At 42.0% G+C, this 19,147-nt stretch overlaps 1 protein-coding gene across 1 annotated transcript in view; it reads right to left on the bottom strand.

The window, feature by feature from the left end:
* Positions 1-5,294, bottom strand: part of LOC135734297 (protein shisa-6) — a 127,541-nt gene extending 122,247 nt beyond the window's left edge. The window contains exons 1-2 of the mRNA XM_065253232.2: positions 5,165-5,294; positions 3,866-4,649 (exon numbers count right to left, since the gene is read on the bottom strand). Of these exons, the coding sequence (XP_065109304.2) occupies positions 3,866-4,410 (545 nt within the window). The 5' untranslated portion in view covers positions 4,411-4,649; positions 5,165-5,294. The remainder of the gene's footprint in view (positions 1-3,865; positions 4,650-5,164) is intronic.
* Positions 5,295-19,147: the final 13,853 nt, after the last annotated feature.

The following is a 19,147-nucleotide window of genomic DNA, read 5'->3' as shown; positions in this document are numbered from 1 at the left end:
TGCACGCCTGTCAGATTCAAATTATAAGCTGTCAATTGTCTGCATCACTGGCACAGCAGCTCCAGGCCATCCGATTGGCCAGAGGAAAAATTATTTTGACCGGACACAAAAGGCATTTGTGTTTAAGTTTCCCCTGTGGCTCTTGCAGGAGCTGTGACTGTGCTCCAGGATCAGAATTGAATCATTTTATGATTTTATACAGCGAGAAATGTTGAGTGGTTATGCATTATTTTTCGATAAACGCACACCTGACCTGTCAAATGGCTTAAAATAAACACCAGAGCAATGTCTGTGGAAACCGTGGTATAGGAGGAATAATTGACTCCGGTCTTTTGAATTATTTATAAATAATGCACACCCACAGTGTAACAGCTTCGCGTCGTGCCGCATTACCACCCTGGATGTGCATTTTTTCCGAATAATTCAAATTATTTCTTACTTCAAGCTGAAGAAGTTTATGCTGAGTGCATGGTAAGAGACACCAACTAAAATAACAACTGCTAAGGAAGATAAAGAGGAGTCAGCTTAGCCTTCCAGCACTGTTGCATTTGCCATCGCGGCCGTGGGGTTTTAACAGTTTTATTTCAGTTCAAACAAAAAATAAAAGTCATTTACTTATCTCTTAGGGCTTGTGTGTTTGATGTTAAATGGCTAATAAAGTTATCTAAAGAGCAATGTGTCTGATACTGTAAATACTGTACTGTATGTCATACAATTTCATAATAGTGAATGATAAGCAACAGAGCATCTGTTGCACATCACAAAAAATTTACTTGATATTCACAAAGATGTGAATGACAGACACTGCAAGCACAGCCATTGGGTTAAATTAACCCAGATTTTTTATATTTGATCCAACAATGGGTTAAAACAACACAAGGAGCTAGGGTCGTCCCTTTAGACCCAACACTGGGTTGAAAATAACCCAGCAAAATTTTTTTTAGACTCTATATTTTATTTGATTCCAATTAAAATAAATGTTTTAATCGTTTTAGTTTTAGTAAAGGATAACATAACCCTGCTATATAGCACTTTTGAATACACATTGCTTACAAAATACCACCATTACCCTTTACTGTCATTATATTTTTACTGTCAGAAAGAAAGGCACAGAAGCTGTCACTGTGTATCCAAGATACATATCAGTACCTCAAAGATACATATCTAAATGGTTTTTAAAGTGTACCATCACAGTTTTGGTCAGATCACTTTCTTTCTCTCATATTTCCGGACTGATCGGTTTAGGACTTTAAGTTGATGTCCTCTCAAACAGGCAGATGATTCCCCAGCTATTTCGGCAGGTGTCTGAGCACCATCAATATTTCAACAATGACAGACAGCACACTGAGAAGCAGCAGGGGATTCTGGGTAGCTGAGAGATGGCGAGTCATCACACGGGGCGATCTGATCAGACAACATCACTGATGCTTGTCAACACACGATCCCGATCATGTCATTAGTGTGGGACGTTTAGTCTGTATTAAAAATCAAAGACGCTTCACTGTAATGGAGAGGGAACGCTTACTTTGTTTAAGCTTTATGACCCAATTCAGTCAATAGTTTTGAGAGCATGGGACAAACAGAAAATTTGTCCAAAAAGTCAAAATGCTTAAAGTATTTATGTGCATGGTTAAATTAAAATAAATGATCTTTTGCATAAATAAAATAAAGACTGAATTTTTTATTCAATTAATTTTTTTACATTAGAAATTTTTGTAATTGTCATTAGAATAATGCAAAAAAGTGTTACTGGCACAGACTTTAATTTCTGTTTGCCAAATAATTTTTTATCATTTGATGTTAGGGTGCAACAAAAGATTCACCTGAAAAGTGCCAAAAGCTATACGAAACAAATGTGTCTAAGACTTTAAAACAGTGACCGCATCTCATAATACTGTAAATCACAATTGAATAATTTTTCACCCAACACTTTAGTTGTTTTTTATCATTAGTGTTTGCTTAGACCTCAAATAATGCTAATATGAAGTCAAACCACAAGCTACGTCTGACAAAAAATGCTCTGTAGTCTCTGTAATCGATTTATAATAAATCAGATTAAGAGGAGCACACAGAGTCATATCTCATCTCTCATTGGCTGACGTTGCATCTTTCATTCATCTTTTCCCAAACCAGTAGTAAAATATGCAGAAACCTAATACACATTTCATGTCTATCCTCTTTAAACACACATCCATCCAGCAATACACATTGTGGGTAAAGACAAAATATAGCCTATTTAACTGTATTTTGGTGCAAATTACAACCCTGTACACACATTTTTTATGATATTTTAAAATGTTAAAATAAATGCTCAGGAACATTCTGTACATTCATAGACTCAGGCGGCGTCTCTGAATTGCAGGACAGCTCATGAACAGCAGGATGAGATATGACGGAGATAACGCAAAACCTTCTGAGAAATGCGCTGCATTGATCTTTAATAAATATTAAACTTTACGCTGTGTTTGCTCCTGACACTGAAGGTGATTTGAACATGCAAATCACATTTTTAGGATGTCCAAATGTAAATTGTGAACATGTTGTAAAGCTATACAGAAATGTCTTCATCCTTTCTGCTATAATCATGAGATATCATTTGCACATTGACCTTTAGAAACGGAAACATCGATTGGTCATCACAAAAATCCAATGAGCTTTATTGTAAGCTCCGATCAAATGCTTTAATGGACTGTCTGAGTTTGACTCATCTGAAAGAGCAACACTTTTAACACTTGTGCAGCTGCATATAGGAGCAGCCTCCACTTACTGGCTGAAGGAGCTGTGATGTCAGAATGACATCACTGTTAACATGAGAAGAATCCATGGGACACAAATCGAGTCAATTAAGAACACAGAATCAACTTGGCTGTCACATTTCCACCAAGACCACTCTCTAAAATTTCTCCTTTCTTTGACATTGACAAACCGATGCGCTACAAATTTGTGACTTATTGACAAACAGCAGCTTGAAGACCCAGATCGGCTCCGCTGTGACAGATTTCAGCTGACCTCTATCTCAACATCACACTAATGAAATCCAGAATCAATCCCGCCTAGACGCAGATGAGTCCTAGATTTAATACAGTACGCAATTTACTATTAATAATCCATGTCAGCCCAGAAGCCAGCGTTTCATTTCTGATCAAGATCCTAGATTCAAGCTTTGATTTACAGTATAATGTATGCACTATATGTTTGTGTATTATATGTAAAATAGCTGAATCTCACAAAACGGAGGATAATAATAATAGTTCACACTAAGACAGTGTTCATTTCATTTATGGAAAATATTATATCACATTTTCTTCTTTAGAATTTGGGTAAAACTAAACTGTACTCCCTAATGTACAGTAAGTGTCGTATTGAAGGATACAATGGTAATATCTTACAAAATAAATCTTGTGGATTTCAACCTCAGAAACATTAACTTTTGCAACTTTAGCTCTGCAATTCTGGCTCACCAATGCATAGCAGATTGGTTATGAGGAGCACATACAATCTCCTCAGATGTGCTCATGGTTATTATGACTGAATCAATGTGGCCACAAAAGTTATGGTACGGTATGTTAAAAAGTCCTATTTAGGTAGAAATATGTATACATTTGGGGCCAACATGTACCACAGAGGTTTCTTGGTAACAATATGCATATTTGAGGTACTATGTGTACTTTTAAAAATTTTACCATCCCAGTGACAACTGTTTTACACTTTTAAAAGTTTAAGTTATAAACTGCATATGATTTATTACAGTGTATAGCCCTTCATTTGTCACCACCTTTACGCACCAGCAAATATCGATTGTGCTCCCTCTACTGATACATTAGCTTCCCAAAAAGTGTTTTTCCAAAGATCCTGTTTGGCTTACCTATGGACATTCATCTCTTGAGGCGGTCGGATGGCTTTATCATAAGCCACTTTGGCAGAAATTCCCAGTATGATGATGAGAGTGATGACCCCGCAGGTGATGTAGACGGTGGTGTTGGTCTGGTCCAGCGCGGGGTCGTACGTGTCCCCGGTGGGCGCAGGCGACGGCGGCTGCGTCTTGATCCAGTCGGGCGTGTTGTAGTTGGTGCAGACTCTCTGATCCAGTCGCTTGGCTTTGACGGGACAACAGAAGCGCAGAAAGCAACTCCCGCAGCAGTACCGGTGGTCCGTGTTGTTGCAGGCGAACTCTTTATCGTACTGACCGCTCACGTCGTAGTAGCCGAGACACATGTCGTGATCGCCGGCTATGGGCGCGAGGACTTGCGTGACCCGTCGCGGTGGAGCCGTCGGTGCCGCGGTGCTGTTGACCTCCTTCACTTTCGGGGGTCTCTTTGGAGCGGGTTTGCTTCTCTTTGCCGTGGATGCGCTCAGGACGCACAAGGGGTCCAGATAGACCAACAGAAGCAGCAGATGTCGGATCTCCATGACTTCAGCTAAGTGTTTCTCTTCTGCTTTTGTGATGTCTTCAGACCGACACCGAGCCGATCGCTGAGCGTCCACGTCCACGGGGCATCATTTCCACAGTCCTCATCTCTTACGCTCTTATTCATTCCGCGCGATACCCATTTTACGCGTCGCGTTTTCACGAGTGGATGAAGTGAATTCAGTTGATTAGGTTCATAAGGTGTATGAGCTAACACTTCTCACTCACAGATGTGTGAAGTCTGAAAGAGGAAAGTCAGTAAAATTATCAAAAACTGTACAGAGAGAAACAGCGCCCACATTTCAGCACCACGGACAGCGCGCGGCCGCTTCCAATCAGTATCAAACGCGCGTCCTGGTGGATTAGCATACATTCAAAAAACACATTTAAAATTAATGATACAAAATAAAATAAAAACATTTGTTTGTCTGCGGGTCTACTGAGAAAACACGCCGCAAACAAGCAAAAAGTCGATGGCAATGGTAAAACACACTTAAATGAAGAACGCACAAATACGCACGAACCTGAACACTTACATCGTTTTAGCCTGAAATGTTACTATATAAAAAGTTCTGTCCGTCTGTATTATCTGTTAACTATACACACAACTCTGACATCGAATAAGCTACTTACTGCGTAATTCATTGGATGTCTAAAAACATGTGAATTTTACCTTTTATACACATCGTAAATCGTAGTAAATCGTCCACATAGCATCGTCACACATGAACTAAAATGTTAATCTCGTAATGTTACCTCTCAAATTGCACATCCATCCACACAGAAGTCAAAAAGTGGAGTTAACTATGCAGAAATGAAGATCACAGTGCGCTCGACAACGGGACGCCCGTTACTGCGCTTCTGAACAGCACTGAGCAGAGGGACTGACCCCCCCCCCCCCCCCCCTCTCTCTCTCTCTCTCTCTCTCTCTCATTGAGCCGTTTTACTTTTACACATCACCAGTAAGCCAGGTAATTACAAACCCGTCTCGGGTTAACGCACGCATGCTCATACCTGCAGGCTTCACTACACAACCTACAAGATTCTCAACAACTGCATTAGTGTCACGGACAGACATTTACCACACAAACACCACACAAATCACAGGGGCTTTTGCAATGAATGGACCACACGTGCCTACAGCAAGGTCTACTAAGGTCACATCAACACTAGACCTGTCATCTTATATACACACACTGTAAAACACAGCACAGCTGAAGTGCAAACAATGCTTAATGTAACAGGATCCCGGGATATTTCCAGGTTAAATATGAGGGCAAGTTGCAGTGTTGCTCAATATTACATTTAGTATGGAGCGAGTGTAAATAACCAATGACCAACAATTGCATGGTTAAGAAAAATTCCCCAAGGGTGCCATAACCCTGTTCTTAAAATCTGATTGGTTGATAAGAATGTTGTTTCAATGTTGAGAAGCATTTCCTGAATGGTGATGTCACCAGTTTGGTCCATCATGAAACCTGAGTATGGCATGTTCAATATTCTTACCAGAACATTGGGTTCAGTTGAGATTTGATACCCTATACAGATATAACAGATTAATTCAGGATTATATAACTCTGACTCATCATTACTGGATATTTAAATCTTAAACATTTCTATTTAATGTAAAATATACATTAGCACCAAAATGATCAATTATAAAGTGTCTATACACAGTCCATTAAGCACAACTTTGTTTGCAGAAGCAGAAACCATTTTGTCCATTTCCACACTGTTAAATATTCCAACATTCATTTTTTATTCATTTAGCTCGGGATGGCATTTCTTTAAAGTGTACTTTAAAAATCACCTCACCGTAATGAAAAATGAAAACAAGCTTGTGTGATCTGCACACTGTGTTAAACAGAGTCTCAGTCCATCTTTGGGTTTGCAAATGAGCGCTGTCTTCCTGTCAATCACAGCTGTGCACGCGCACAGACAGACGGGGGGTTCGAGGACGGATCGGCCATTAGACTTTAACTGCTCGCGCCCGAGAAAAGCAACCTCAGCAGAAATCCCTGACAGGTGCCATCAGTACTGACACAGGCTGAGGAATTATGAGGCAGATATTCCCGCTCTCCGAAAACACATAATTAATCACAGAGGAATATTCAGCTGCGTGAGCCTACACAAGCTGTTTCCACACGGGACCACCTATAGCTGCGTACACACCGCTGGACCGAAACCTTCATTTCAATATTGATAACCATCCATGATTTGATTAATACATCCAAACATTTGTTTTTTAATGTTAAAGTTTATGAAACTTTGTTGGAGCAATTGTGCGGAGGTTGGCGCATCATTTACCAATGCTGTTCATCCTACACTACATCAATTCATATCTCGTGTCATGAAAAAAAATAAAACAGATAAATGGCCCTCAATAGTGTTTCAGAATTACTGTGGATTTTCTTCTTTACAGAGGCACTAAACAGCATAATAGAGGCGCTTCAAATAAAACATCAAGAAGTTAATTAAGCATCAAACTACGACTCTATCAGCGCTGAAAACAGATAAGACTCAGAATACAGAATTCAGAAGAGGCTTCGGATTGCACGCCATCCAGTTCACGCGCACCTATCTATAAAGGGGTCCGATGTGTACACCTGTTGCTTGATATCTTGTAGAGCAATGAAGCAAATCCACCACAGGGTTCATATGAGATAAGGCGAGAGAGAATTAGCATGGCGTTATCATCATTCCCTCACCCATCCGTGTGGAGGTGAAGTGAATCAGTTTGAATTCAGCTACACAGAGGCTTTGGTTCCCTGACCACCATCTCCTGAAAAACACACAAGAGTTTAAACAATGAAGAATGAGAGATAGACATTAGCTGTGTTTTCATTACCCTTCAAATTGTGCAAATTGAAAAAGCGAATTATAAATTCACTGAAATGGAAATACGCCATTATCGCATAAACTCCCATATTTTACAAAAGGTTTTTTACACTTGCATAAGGTGGTTTTTAAGGTAATTCGAAAAAATAATGTTTTTCACATTAACGGGTCACCTGATGTGCGTAAAAGTCACATGATCAATCTTTAAATATGACTAGACAGAGGTCCTGTCCCAAATGACGCACTTCGTGTGGATAACCCATAAATGTAATTGGCTGACTCTGCCTAGGTTATTTGCATAAGGCGATCTGATTTGCTGGCACACGCGTTGCCGCTTGAAAAGTTAAGAAATGTTCAACTTCTGCGCACGTGATTGCTTTCATCAGTTAGGCGACCAATCACGAAGAGCTGTCTAGTCACCAGAACTCCTTGCAGCCGCTCTGAAGAGGCTGTGCCGGCTGATATATATATATATATATATATATATATATATACAATAAGCGGTGGCAAATCGCTAAAATTGCGTTTGCCTCTTACAGGCCAGACGGCGGTTAGCCTGCGGGCCAGCCGTGGAATGAAGGCAATAGACAGCCGGCTGCCGCCGTCGGTGCGCCGTCAGACGTGTTTGCGATTAAGCCTTTATGCCGCTTCTACTGCCTCTAGAGCACCGCCGGTGGTCCGCCGACTCATTGCTGTCTGGGATCTTTGGATGTAATACCGGGAAAACGTCCATCTTTGAAACTGTCTTACTGTAGGACGTAGAACCAGCAATTAAAAGCCACGATCAGAGAAATCAACATGATAGTTTCACGATGGTGATCTTCCGTCTGGGACAGCCAAAAATCCTGCAGTATCCCGGGCTTAACACATTAATACTTAAAGTTTTTTTTTATTTCATGTGGACTTTAAGTCCACAAGACAAAAGTGTGTTTAAATTCCTTACAGCGAGTACTGTATGAGGAATAATAATGATGATTGTATTAACAATCATCACTGATGTTCAATGTGTGCTGTCACAGAAGTGCAAAAATCTCCAGTCTGCTAAACCAAAGGAACATTCCAGTATGTTCTCAGTGTGAATCAATTAGCATTTCTGTCTAAATGTCATTGATCTGGACACCGAAGGAGACGGCTACTGGGACAGAGAGACCAAAACAGAGATCAAGGGAACAAAGCATTTCTGATTCAGCAAGAAAAGAGACTCACGGTGTGTAAATGTTAAGGAGACACATAGTGTGTATCACAAAAATGTGTCACCACAAAACGAGGCATAAGTCGCATGGGTCTATTTGCAGAAATAGCCAACAATACATGGGTCAAAATGATTTTTTAATAATGTCAAAAAGTAAAGATCATGTTCCATGAAGATATTATAACTATATATAAAATGTGTTTACCATTAACAATATTAGTTTCTAAGGACTTCATTTGGACAACTTTAAAGGTGCAATGTGTAAATTTTTGCGGCATCTAGTGGTGAGTTTGCAAATTGCAACCAACAGCTCAGTGTACAGCTCACCGCTCTCTTTTGAAACGCATAGAGAAGCTACGGTAGCCGACACAGGACAAACATGTCATCCTGGGAGACAACTTAGTAAAAAGTTTGTCCGTTTAGAGCTTCGGTAGAAACATGGCGGCACAAAATGGCGGCTTCCATGTAAGGGGACCCTCTGTGTAGATGAAAACGTCTCATTCTAAGGTAATAAAAACATAACTGTTCATTATGAAAGGTCTTCATACACCCCTGATAATATAGTTTTGTATATTATTTTGATTTCTGTCAAGAGATTCTAAAAATTACACACTGCACCTTTAAAGTCGATTTTCCCAATACTTCAATATTTTTGAAACCTCAGATTCTAGATTTTCAAATTGTTGTATCTTAATATTGTCAATGGAAAGCTTATTTATTTCACTTTTGGATTATATATAAATCTCAATTTTATAAATAAAGACCTTTATGACTGGTTTTGTGGTACATCCCATCACATATTTCTGTATTACATAAGGAATAATTGATGATGAGCCGTTAAATTATTCAAAAATAATGCACACCCAAGGTGGTAATGCGGCACGACGCGAAGGGCTGTTACACCGCATGCGTGCATTATTTTCAAATAATTCAAAGGACCTTATACGATGAACATTGCTCTATTTAAAGACATTTGACAGGTTAGGTGTGCATTTATCTCAAAATAATGCATACTTATACTCAAATAAAGCATTCAACAGTCCCGTGGTATGAAGAAAGATGTTTAATTTTTGTGTTTTTCTATATTGAGTTTGTTGAATCTCATTAAATTCGTATTACTGTAAAACAGTGATTTGTAAAATTTGTAGGACCATAAAATGATATAATCATAATCCCCCTCAAAATAGACTTCATATCTGTTATATCTCTGAATATTTACACCGGTACTTAGTTTCTGTTTAACCCTTGAACTGCTTGTGAGCTGTTGTGGGTCTGCAATGACATTACATCCTGCTTAAATCTACTGTTCTCCTGTATGACTCAGTGGTAGAGCATTGCGTTATCAGCGCAAAATATCATAGGTTTGAATGCAGGAAACACACACACAAGTCTGATAAATAAAAAAAATTATACTTTGTAATGCACTGTACATCGCTTTGGATAAAAGCGTCTGACAAATGCATAAATGTCAATTCTTTTATTTCAGTTTTAAATATACAATGTTAGTCATCATTGTCCTTTTTGCTTTCAATGAAAAACTGTTTTTCATGCTTTTATGCAGTGTTCAACGCCTCAGTCTTTAGTTAACATGTTAAAGAATATTTGTAGCTTGTTTGATGAGTTATTGACTGAAACAGTTATTATATTTGTCAGTTTAAATGTCAAAATCAAAAATGGCCATTTATGTAAGTAGAAAAGAGAAAATTAAACAAAATTGTGATCTTAATGTTGATGTGTTTTGGCTATGGACAAATCAAGAATTGTAATTTATTTTCTTGTTTTTGGGTTGCAGATTGTTTGTTAGTGTGCAAAAATAATTGGTGTCACGAAGGAGTGCTATGCTCTGCTATTGAGAAAGAAATGTTGTTGTTGTTGTTTTTTTTCATATTTTTTTCTATAATTCTGTGAGCTTTCATTTTTTCTTCTTTTGTAATGGTTTTATATTGATAATTGTGCTGTAATAAAAGGTTTATAAAATCTCTCTCTCTCTCTCTCTCTCTCTCTCTCTCTCTCTCTCTCTCTCTCTCTCTCTTTTAATAGCTCCTCAGCTGCTCATTTGGTATCTCTCTTATCAAAGTAATTTATAAAAAGTGCAAGCGCAGTACTTCCTCTAATCAACCCAATCAGGCATTAAGACCCCATCATTCTCTCTCTCTCTCACACACACACACTCACCTTCGCTTGCCCCAAAACCATCTCTTTCTGTATCTCTGCATCTGTCTTTTTTTTACTATTTTACAGCAAGCTTTTGATTTATTTTACACAAGTTTGTGTCACTGACATTTAAATAATATCAAAACGAGGACTTGTCTCTTTTACAATGTGACCTGAAATCAAAGGTGTATGATTCATAAGATGGTACAAAATGATCCTTAAACATGGTTTAGCTTGGTTGGCAAAGCACGTTTCTTTTAAAGGCCACACATTTTTTCCTTTAGAATCAAAGATGTTTCTCCTAAAAACTGTGTTCGAATTAAGGTGGGTCTGGGGTGGTCCCGGACCCCCTATAAAACCCAAAAATATTAAATATTAGTAAAATAATACATGAATTTAAAATTCTCGTGCTGCGCTGCCACAAAGCGATATTGTCCATTATTTGTCCAAACGCTTAGGTTACTCACGTAACCCCGGTTCCCTGAAATAACGGGAACGAAGCATTGCGTCAGTTAGCTGACGCTATGGGGGGGAAACTCCTGTTTACTCCGTGACTGAAGCCTATTGGTTAACGTCTGTACAAAGTACAGACCAATGACGTTTGAACCCGCGCGCGGGAGGAACGCGTCCTTATATAAGCGCGGTTCAATCGTCAGGAGCTCATTATATTCGACTGAAGCGCGCAGCCGAATAACACTCGCTGCGTAGACGTTTGTAGCACGGCAAGAGACGCAATGCTTCGTTCCCGTTATTTCAGGGAACCGGGGTTACGTGAGTAACCTAAGCGTTCCCTTTCAATACGGTTAACTTCGCATTGCGTCAGTTAGCTGACGCTATGGGGGAACGTAATCCCATCACGCCGTGCATACACAACGTACTGAAGTGCCTTACCGGAGAGACACTGCGTGTGGCCCTATAGCCGGCATATTCACAGCTTAAAAAGCAAATGTGTAAGCACCATATAAATTGTTGACGCGCACACGGTGGGGTTTTAAACGCACCGGGGGCACATAACATAGCACAAGACGGCAAGGTACCGAGCGCGCCGCGGTTGTGCGAGATAAGTAAATTCAGAGTCACGTTGGTGAGCTCGCTGAGCGCACCGTGGTGTACACATAAAACGCATGAGCGTGCATGATTGAGCCGAGAGAACCTGCGCTCGTAGGGCAGGGACGTCTAAGCTGTACAATCTGACAACGTAGACGGCGAAGACTAGCCGGCCGCGTAGCAGATATCAAATATAGATATAGATACCCCTGTAGACCAAGTTCATGAAGAAGCCAAACTCGCAGAGAGTGGGCTCTATATAGGACATAGCTCATAGAGGGGCGTGAGCCAGTGCGATGGTTTCAACGATCCATCTAAATAACCACTGTTAGCAACAGACATACGTAGTGAGTGATCTGCGAAGCTCACGAACGGCCGATCTGACTATAATATGCGGCAGAACGGTTCGTAGCGTGGGATTATACAGATACCACAATAGTGTGAACCCAGGTGCACCCTCGAGCGCATCGGGATGCGTATAGGTAGTATTATAGTGCACAGATCGGTGAGCTTTCCAAGCGCGCCGTACATGTGTATTGACTATAAATTGCACGGGCACAGGTGAACACTTGAATACATCGTGAATGCATATCAGAGTGTTATAATGCACAGGCCGGCAAGATTCTCGAGCGCGCCGTCATGTGTTCTGATAATAAATTGTGCGCACACGGGTGAACTCTTCAGTGCACCGTGAATGCGTATAGATAAATCAGTGCACAGAACGCGCCGTGAATGTGTACAAATATGATTGATGAACGTAACGGTGGGCACCCAACGCACCGTGAACGTACACAGATGAACAACAATGTATGTGTCACAAATCATAACACAGCTGTGTATACAGGTGAGCTTTCCCAAGCGCATCTTATTGTATACCAAAATGTTATAGCGTGTACATGTGAGCTTCTCTAAGCGCACGGTGGACGCATATAATTAAAAACCATATCGTGCATACAGGTGAGCTAATGGGCGCACCTTTAATGCAACAAACCTCAGTAGTGCGCGAAGCAGGGATGTCGAAGCTGTAAACTGACAACGTGGACGGCGGGGACCAGCCGGCCGTGTCACAATTGTCAAATGAGAAACCTCTACCATGCCCATGCTCTAAGACAAGTGAGCATAATTGTCACGGGAGGTGATAACGTCAACGATCCATAAATAGCCTGTATTGACAGGTGCTCTAGTGAGTGATCTGTGACGCAGATGAACAGCTGATCGTCTGATGTACGTCAGACGTATGTGTCATCCAGGACCTTGGACAGTTCCAGAGCGCTGTGCCTCGGGCACCGTCCGCATCTGAGAAATGACAGGCTTATGAATAAAGTGAATGGCCAGCCGTAAAAGCATGGTTCGCTGTTACCGCCGCCGTCCGCATCTGAGAGATGACAGGCTTGTGAATTAAATGAATGGTCGGTCGTAAAAGCGTGGTTCGCTGTTATCACGGCCACATAGATATAGGTAGGGGAGAGAGCCGCCGTGCCTCTGTAGTGAGGAGAAAAGTGTTCCACCCACGATTCGCGGGGGGTATTGACTTTCAAATGTCACTAGACAGAATGGATCAGACTTTGCATAAGGACGCCTCGTGAAAGGGGTCCTAGCAGCTTGTGTCAATGTGTCATAAGGCACGTAATGTAGGTCGTGTCCCACGGATGCCATCTCCGCACGCCCATCGTAATGGGTTAATATTGGTAGTTTAAGCATGAGATGCGTATCACTCTGATTGAACATAGCTTATAAAGCGATGCAATGAGTTTATAAAGGAGATGACTCGTCAGCTTGTTCAGGGGGCGAGATCTCAGTCTGGTTCGGTAAATAATGAAACCACCGTAGATTGCCCGACCGCATTATCACAATAACACGGTCGAGCGTGCTGCAGTGCTAAATCATCCTCTTAATGTACCGTATTCACAGTACAAGGTGATTTATATGAGACAAACGGCGTTCCACGCGCCGAAGGCTGATTGCCGTCGTAAAGCGTGTTCAATCCACAGCAAATGCTGGGCTAGCTCGTAATGACAGCACTTCATGCAGCAGTGTGTAACTTAAGCAAGCTTCCCGGCCGTCAGCTCGGGGCGGGACCTTTGCTTAGTCAAACTGAAGTGGACTTATGAACAATGCCACGATATTCAGCTTTCTGAGGCTCGTTAGAGGGGTACGTGCGCCCGTCTTAAACGAGATGCCGCGCGCGTCTGACTGTGCGCGCGCTTTAAGCTTTGAAACTTATTGTGGCGGGTAGCAAGCTCACTTGAGGTTGATATTACCCTTAATATCTCCGAGTATTGGAGCGGAGGTGTGAGCGTCTTCGGATCCGCTAATATAAATCAGCTATATGGCCGAAAAACGTCATAAACCGCTTGGCTGTAAGCCTTTGAGTGGCCGTCCGGAGAGGGCGCGATTCAAACGCTTGGAGCCATGCAAAAGTCTGAGGCTGTCCTTCCTCTAGGAAGAGAGAATAACAGCCGTAAGACCGTGCTCGTTTGCGCCATCAGCATCGTAGCGGAGAAACTGAGGTGGGCTGCGAGCGAATTTGGCAGAAAGGTGTTAGAGACACCGTACAGTCGTGGGGTGTCAATACACAGTATATGGCCAAACCGGGGTTTTTTCGGCTAGCGTCGATAGAATTATGGACAGCGGGCCGTGTGTGCGTATTACTGATTGCTTGTCAGTAAGGCGATAAAGTGTTTAGAGACACCGTACAACCGTGGATGTCAATACACAGTATAGTAAGCACGGAAATTACTCTTTTTAGAGGAATTAAATACCGTTCGCCACTATAGTGAGGTCGCATAGCCGACAGTATTACACAGTATGTTTGAATAAACAGCACACAGCAAACATTTCAGGGCAGTCCAGCCGAGGCGCGACATAACCCCTTTTTCCCAGACAGTTTCGTTCTCTGTTGATGCAGCTATGCTGCGGAGACCAGAGCTCAGCCGTTCAGGTGCACAAGCCTCAGTAGTGACGGTGACCGAACGGCTCACGGAGCAGGGTAGTATGTCTAGGTAGTTTAATGTCAGACTGAACCCATCGCAGAGAGGAAGTCTGCCGCGAGGCCCGCGGTTTTGCCGTTTATTAAAAGGGCAGAAAAACCGGGTATATATATATAAGAATGTACCAATATTCAGCGCACTGATATAGGACGGGACTGAATAAAGGGAGGTATTCGGGCCTCAGTTTATTATAAACAAATTCGTTCTGCCTCTGATTCCGTCTAAACCAGAGAGAAATTACCAGGCAGACGAAAAATGAGCTATCTGAAGTGAGATCGGCTCAGGCCAGTAAAGCTCTATAATAAGTGTTTTAGCGCTCCAATAGAGGCGTGTCCGCCTTATCGAGCAGACGAATGAGATCGTGCCGCTCCAGGAGGGGAGGGGCATGAAGCTCTCTTATAATGAGTGTTCTTGGTGCTCCAATAGCGGCGAATCGGCCCTATCGAGCAGACGAATGAGATCGCGCCGCTCCAGGAGGGGAGGGGCATGAAGCTCTGTAATCGTTGAACACTGGACAGCTGCATTTAGAGGCAGCGAGCCGTAATACCGCGTGCTAGCTAAGCCGTTAAGAGACCTCACCACTGTGGGGAAAGGAGCGAGGGACTCCGCGAGCGTGGAGCACGAGTGGCTGTGCTATGACAGAGACAGGGGCAGACCGCCCGTGTTTGCTTGTCGTATGCATCTATCCAGGTCTACGGTTCCCCGCTTGTTCATCTCAACAAGAGAGGAACGGCAGAGGGGAGCAGCAACACAGACAGAACAGCCATGCGTCGTGACGGTATCACCCGATGCACTCGGGGGATTCATATATGTGCCAGAGATCTCGCCACTGAATGTAAGAGGAGCAAAGGGACTCTATAAGCATGAACGGTTGCGGTGTGACAGAACACAGGGGAGGTTAGTCCGTGTGTGCTTGTCTATGCATCCATCTAGTCTCATGGCTCGCCGTGTGTTCATCCCGGCGAGAGAGGAACAGCAGGGGGAGCACGAAACATGGATAAGACAACCAAAGCATAAGCGCGGTCCCGGCGTGGGAGGTGCCAGACCGGTAACGCGCTCGGAGGAAATTCATAGCAGAGAGGCTCACCGAGCCGCTGTGCTGGACGCTATTACAACAGCGCCTGCTCTTTTAGCTTATAGCCTTTATATTAAAAATATTGATCTTACCGGGCGGCCGCAGGGGAGACCTCGTCAGGCGTGTGTCCGCTGCACAGGGCTCAAACCACGGCAAGCGAAGGCTATCTTCGGTTCTCGGCCGGAAAGCGGCAGGGGAAGACGCTAGACCTGGACTCTGCTATCTTCGGTTCTCAGCCGGAAAACGGCAGGGGAAGACGCTAGGCCTGGACTCCGCTGCAGGGCTTTTGTCAACGGCGAGGTAAGGCTTCTTCTTTTTCTTCGGAGCAGCGAGAGGTTCGCGCTGAAGGAGAAAATAATGAGCTCCTGACGATTGAACCGCGCTTATATAAGGACGCGTTCCTCCCGCGCGCGGGTTCAAACGTCATTGGTCTGTACTTTGTACAGACGTTAACCAATAGGCTTCAGTCACGGAGTAAACAGGAGTTTCCCCCCCATAGCGTCAGCTAACTGACGCAATGCGAAGTGAACCGTATTGAAAGGGAACTATTATTTCACACTAATCTGATGAGTAAAAATGGTTGGGTAATCTGGGGTTTCCAGTATCACATCAAATATTTTTTTAAATCACGCCGACCCTATAATGAAGGGGGGACTTGGCCAGGGGATGGGGCTTAGCTAGGGGACCATAATCTTTGACATAATTCGAATACTGTCTAAAAGTCCTGGAAAAACGAAAAGACAAAAAAAGTAGGCTATCTCAAAAGTGAATTGTGGTCATGCTGTACGACTGAGATAGTGTCGCTAACATAGCGAGGACAATTTATTTTTGAACGATCCAAGAAATGAAGAAGTAAACTAAGTTTATGATCAAGGAGAATATGTCGGCATACGTCTGTTTTTGAGACATACGTCTGTTTTGCATATTTGTGTATGCTGGTATCCTCACTTTTTTTCTCATCGTCTCTCAATGATGGGCATCTGAACATGTGGAGAGAGAGAGAGAGAGAGAGAGAGAGAGAGAGAGAGAGAGAGACAGAAAGTGGAAGTGAACAGTAGAAGCTTTTGATTTGTTTCCGAGCTTAGAGATCGTTTCACCCGAGAAGTAAATTATGAAACACATGGAGCGTTTTAAACCGAAGAGGAGGAGAGGTGAAGTCAGTACAGACACCAATGAATTACCCACAATGCTCTGCTCTGTCCTAATTAACTAAGACAAATGGGCAACACGTATTAGCCTGACACATCAAAATAGAGGGCACGTCGTTACGTGAACCTGGATACGGGATCAACCCCACAGCCGGTGAAAGTCAAGCAGCAGCGTCGAGTCATTAAACTCCAGTCTGAGTGTTTCTAGAAGGCAAAAGTGCTTCTTTGTGGAAGTCACACTGCGGTTCAACCGCCAGAAAAGAAAAGAAACCAGGGACCCTTCAACCGTTCGGAGAGCAAGTGCTTCATCAGCAATGAATAAAAGCAGATACAACCTGATGGGATGAAGAAGAGGAGAATTGGCAGCTAACAGAGAAAGAGAAAATGCTGGGTATCTTTAAAAAATGAATTGATTTGTTTTTAATGACTCTGGGGTCTACAAAAGGTTATCGTCTGTGAAATATGAATTTATTAATTTTCAGTCGTTGAGTAAAACGATGGCTCAGAATCGAGCTCGAGAGAGAAATATAATGAAGAAAGAAACGGACAGAAATCTCTCTCACTCCGTCTTTCTGTCAGAAGTTACGTCTGTAGGGAAACACAATGGTGGGGAGTTAGGGCAGATGCTGTATTTCATTTGATGCGAATGAAAACAAGGCTGTCAAGAAACTGTTCAATTATTCAGCCAATGAAACATTATGGTTAATTGTTTAAATGCATTTGTTTAAATGTCTCGTTCATTTGCATCAAATTATATGTGCCGTAGAGGTCTTCTCGGGCCTTAAGAAATGTAACCCAATCACTTTTTACCTGAACCCCATGTGCATACATAATATATTTTTAAGAAAGGCCCGACTTGAGACAAACCTAAAAAAAATTAAACCCAAACCAGTGGCCCGATTTTACCCAAATGTAAGCAGCACTGATGTGTGTGCAGTCTGCATCCCCACACGCACCAGTCAAACAGAAAAAAAACTGGTGGCCTCGCATCCAATTTGGCCCGCTGCTACAATTATTGTACAACCGCTAAAATGTGCATTAAAAAATGATTGACAGGTGTGTCTCAATGAAAATTAAAGTAAGTGCTCTTGGCAAACAGAGGAGGGGTTGGAAAAGAACTCGATGCACACACACGAGATAGTTTGGATCGTCTTTGGTCAGTTCTGCAAAAACACATTCATTTTAAATTACTGTGTTTTCCGGACTATAAGTTGCACTTTTTTCATAGTTTGGTCTGGTTCCTGGAATTTAAAGTCAGATGCGACTTATACATCAAATTTATTTCATATGAACCAAGAGAAACCATTACCATCTACAGCCGCGAGAGTCCGTTATATGCTGGTCCTGTATTTATGTAATTCAATGGATTAAGTGATGTGGAATGACTTCGGGACCATTTGAACTTGATTTGGCTTGTCATGTTAATTTAGCCTATTCAGCCTCCCAGGTTTGTTCAGGAGGCTATTGTGTATCATGTAAAAAACTGTTTATGTTACTTTAATATGTACGGACATCTATTCAGCCTGCTGTTCTGTGTGCCACTGTTTAGTTGAATAACTTGCCTTTCCAGATTAAATGTATTCTAAATATGGCGTACCGCAGGGATCAGTTCTAGGCCCTATCCTATTCTCTTTATATATGTTACCTCTAGGAGACATTATCGGGGAACATAATGTTAATTTTCACTGCTATGGAGATGATACCCAGCTTTACATGATGATACAAGGATTGACTTTGGCTTACGTAGCACCCCCTTCTATACGTTACATATTACTACGCTCGCTTCTTTAGTTTAATCTTAGCTGCTGTATTTTGCTACTTATGTCGTCTATCGATTTTTTCAGTGTTCCCCTGCTTCTATTTATGTAAAACTGCTTTGAAACAATGACTAATTGTGAAAAGCGCTATATAAATAAAATTGAATTGAACTGAATTCTTTGGCTTGGATTTTGTGGAATCCAATTTTCTAAATAAATGCAACGTATAGTCCACTTATACTGTATATATTATATGCAACTTATATATGTTTTTTCCTTTTTTGACTGATGCGACTTATTCTCCAGAACGACTTATAGTCCGGAAAATACGGTACCCGAGACCCGATGCCGCTATTATTATACCCGACATGTGTCCAAGGCACAGTTGAACTTTTAGACCCCCGGACCTAGAGTTTTCGGATCTAAGTGGACCCGTGAAGACTTCTAATGTGCCGTTTATTTGGTAGATGCTTTTATGCAAAGCGACTTTAGGTATAAATTTTTATCAGCATGTGTGTTGTCTGGGAATCGAACCCAA

Source organism: Paramisgurnus dabryanus, chromosome 3 (genome assembly GCF_030506205.2).
Source record: "Paramisgurnus dabryanus chromosome 3, PD_genome_1.1, whole genome shotgun sequence".
Taxonomy (NCBI): Eukaryota; Metazoa; Chordata; class Actinopteri; order Cypriniformes; family Cobitidae; genus Paramisgurnus; species Paramisgurnus dabryanus.
This window is presented reverse-complemented; position numbering and strand designations above follow the sequence as displayed.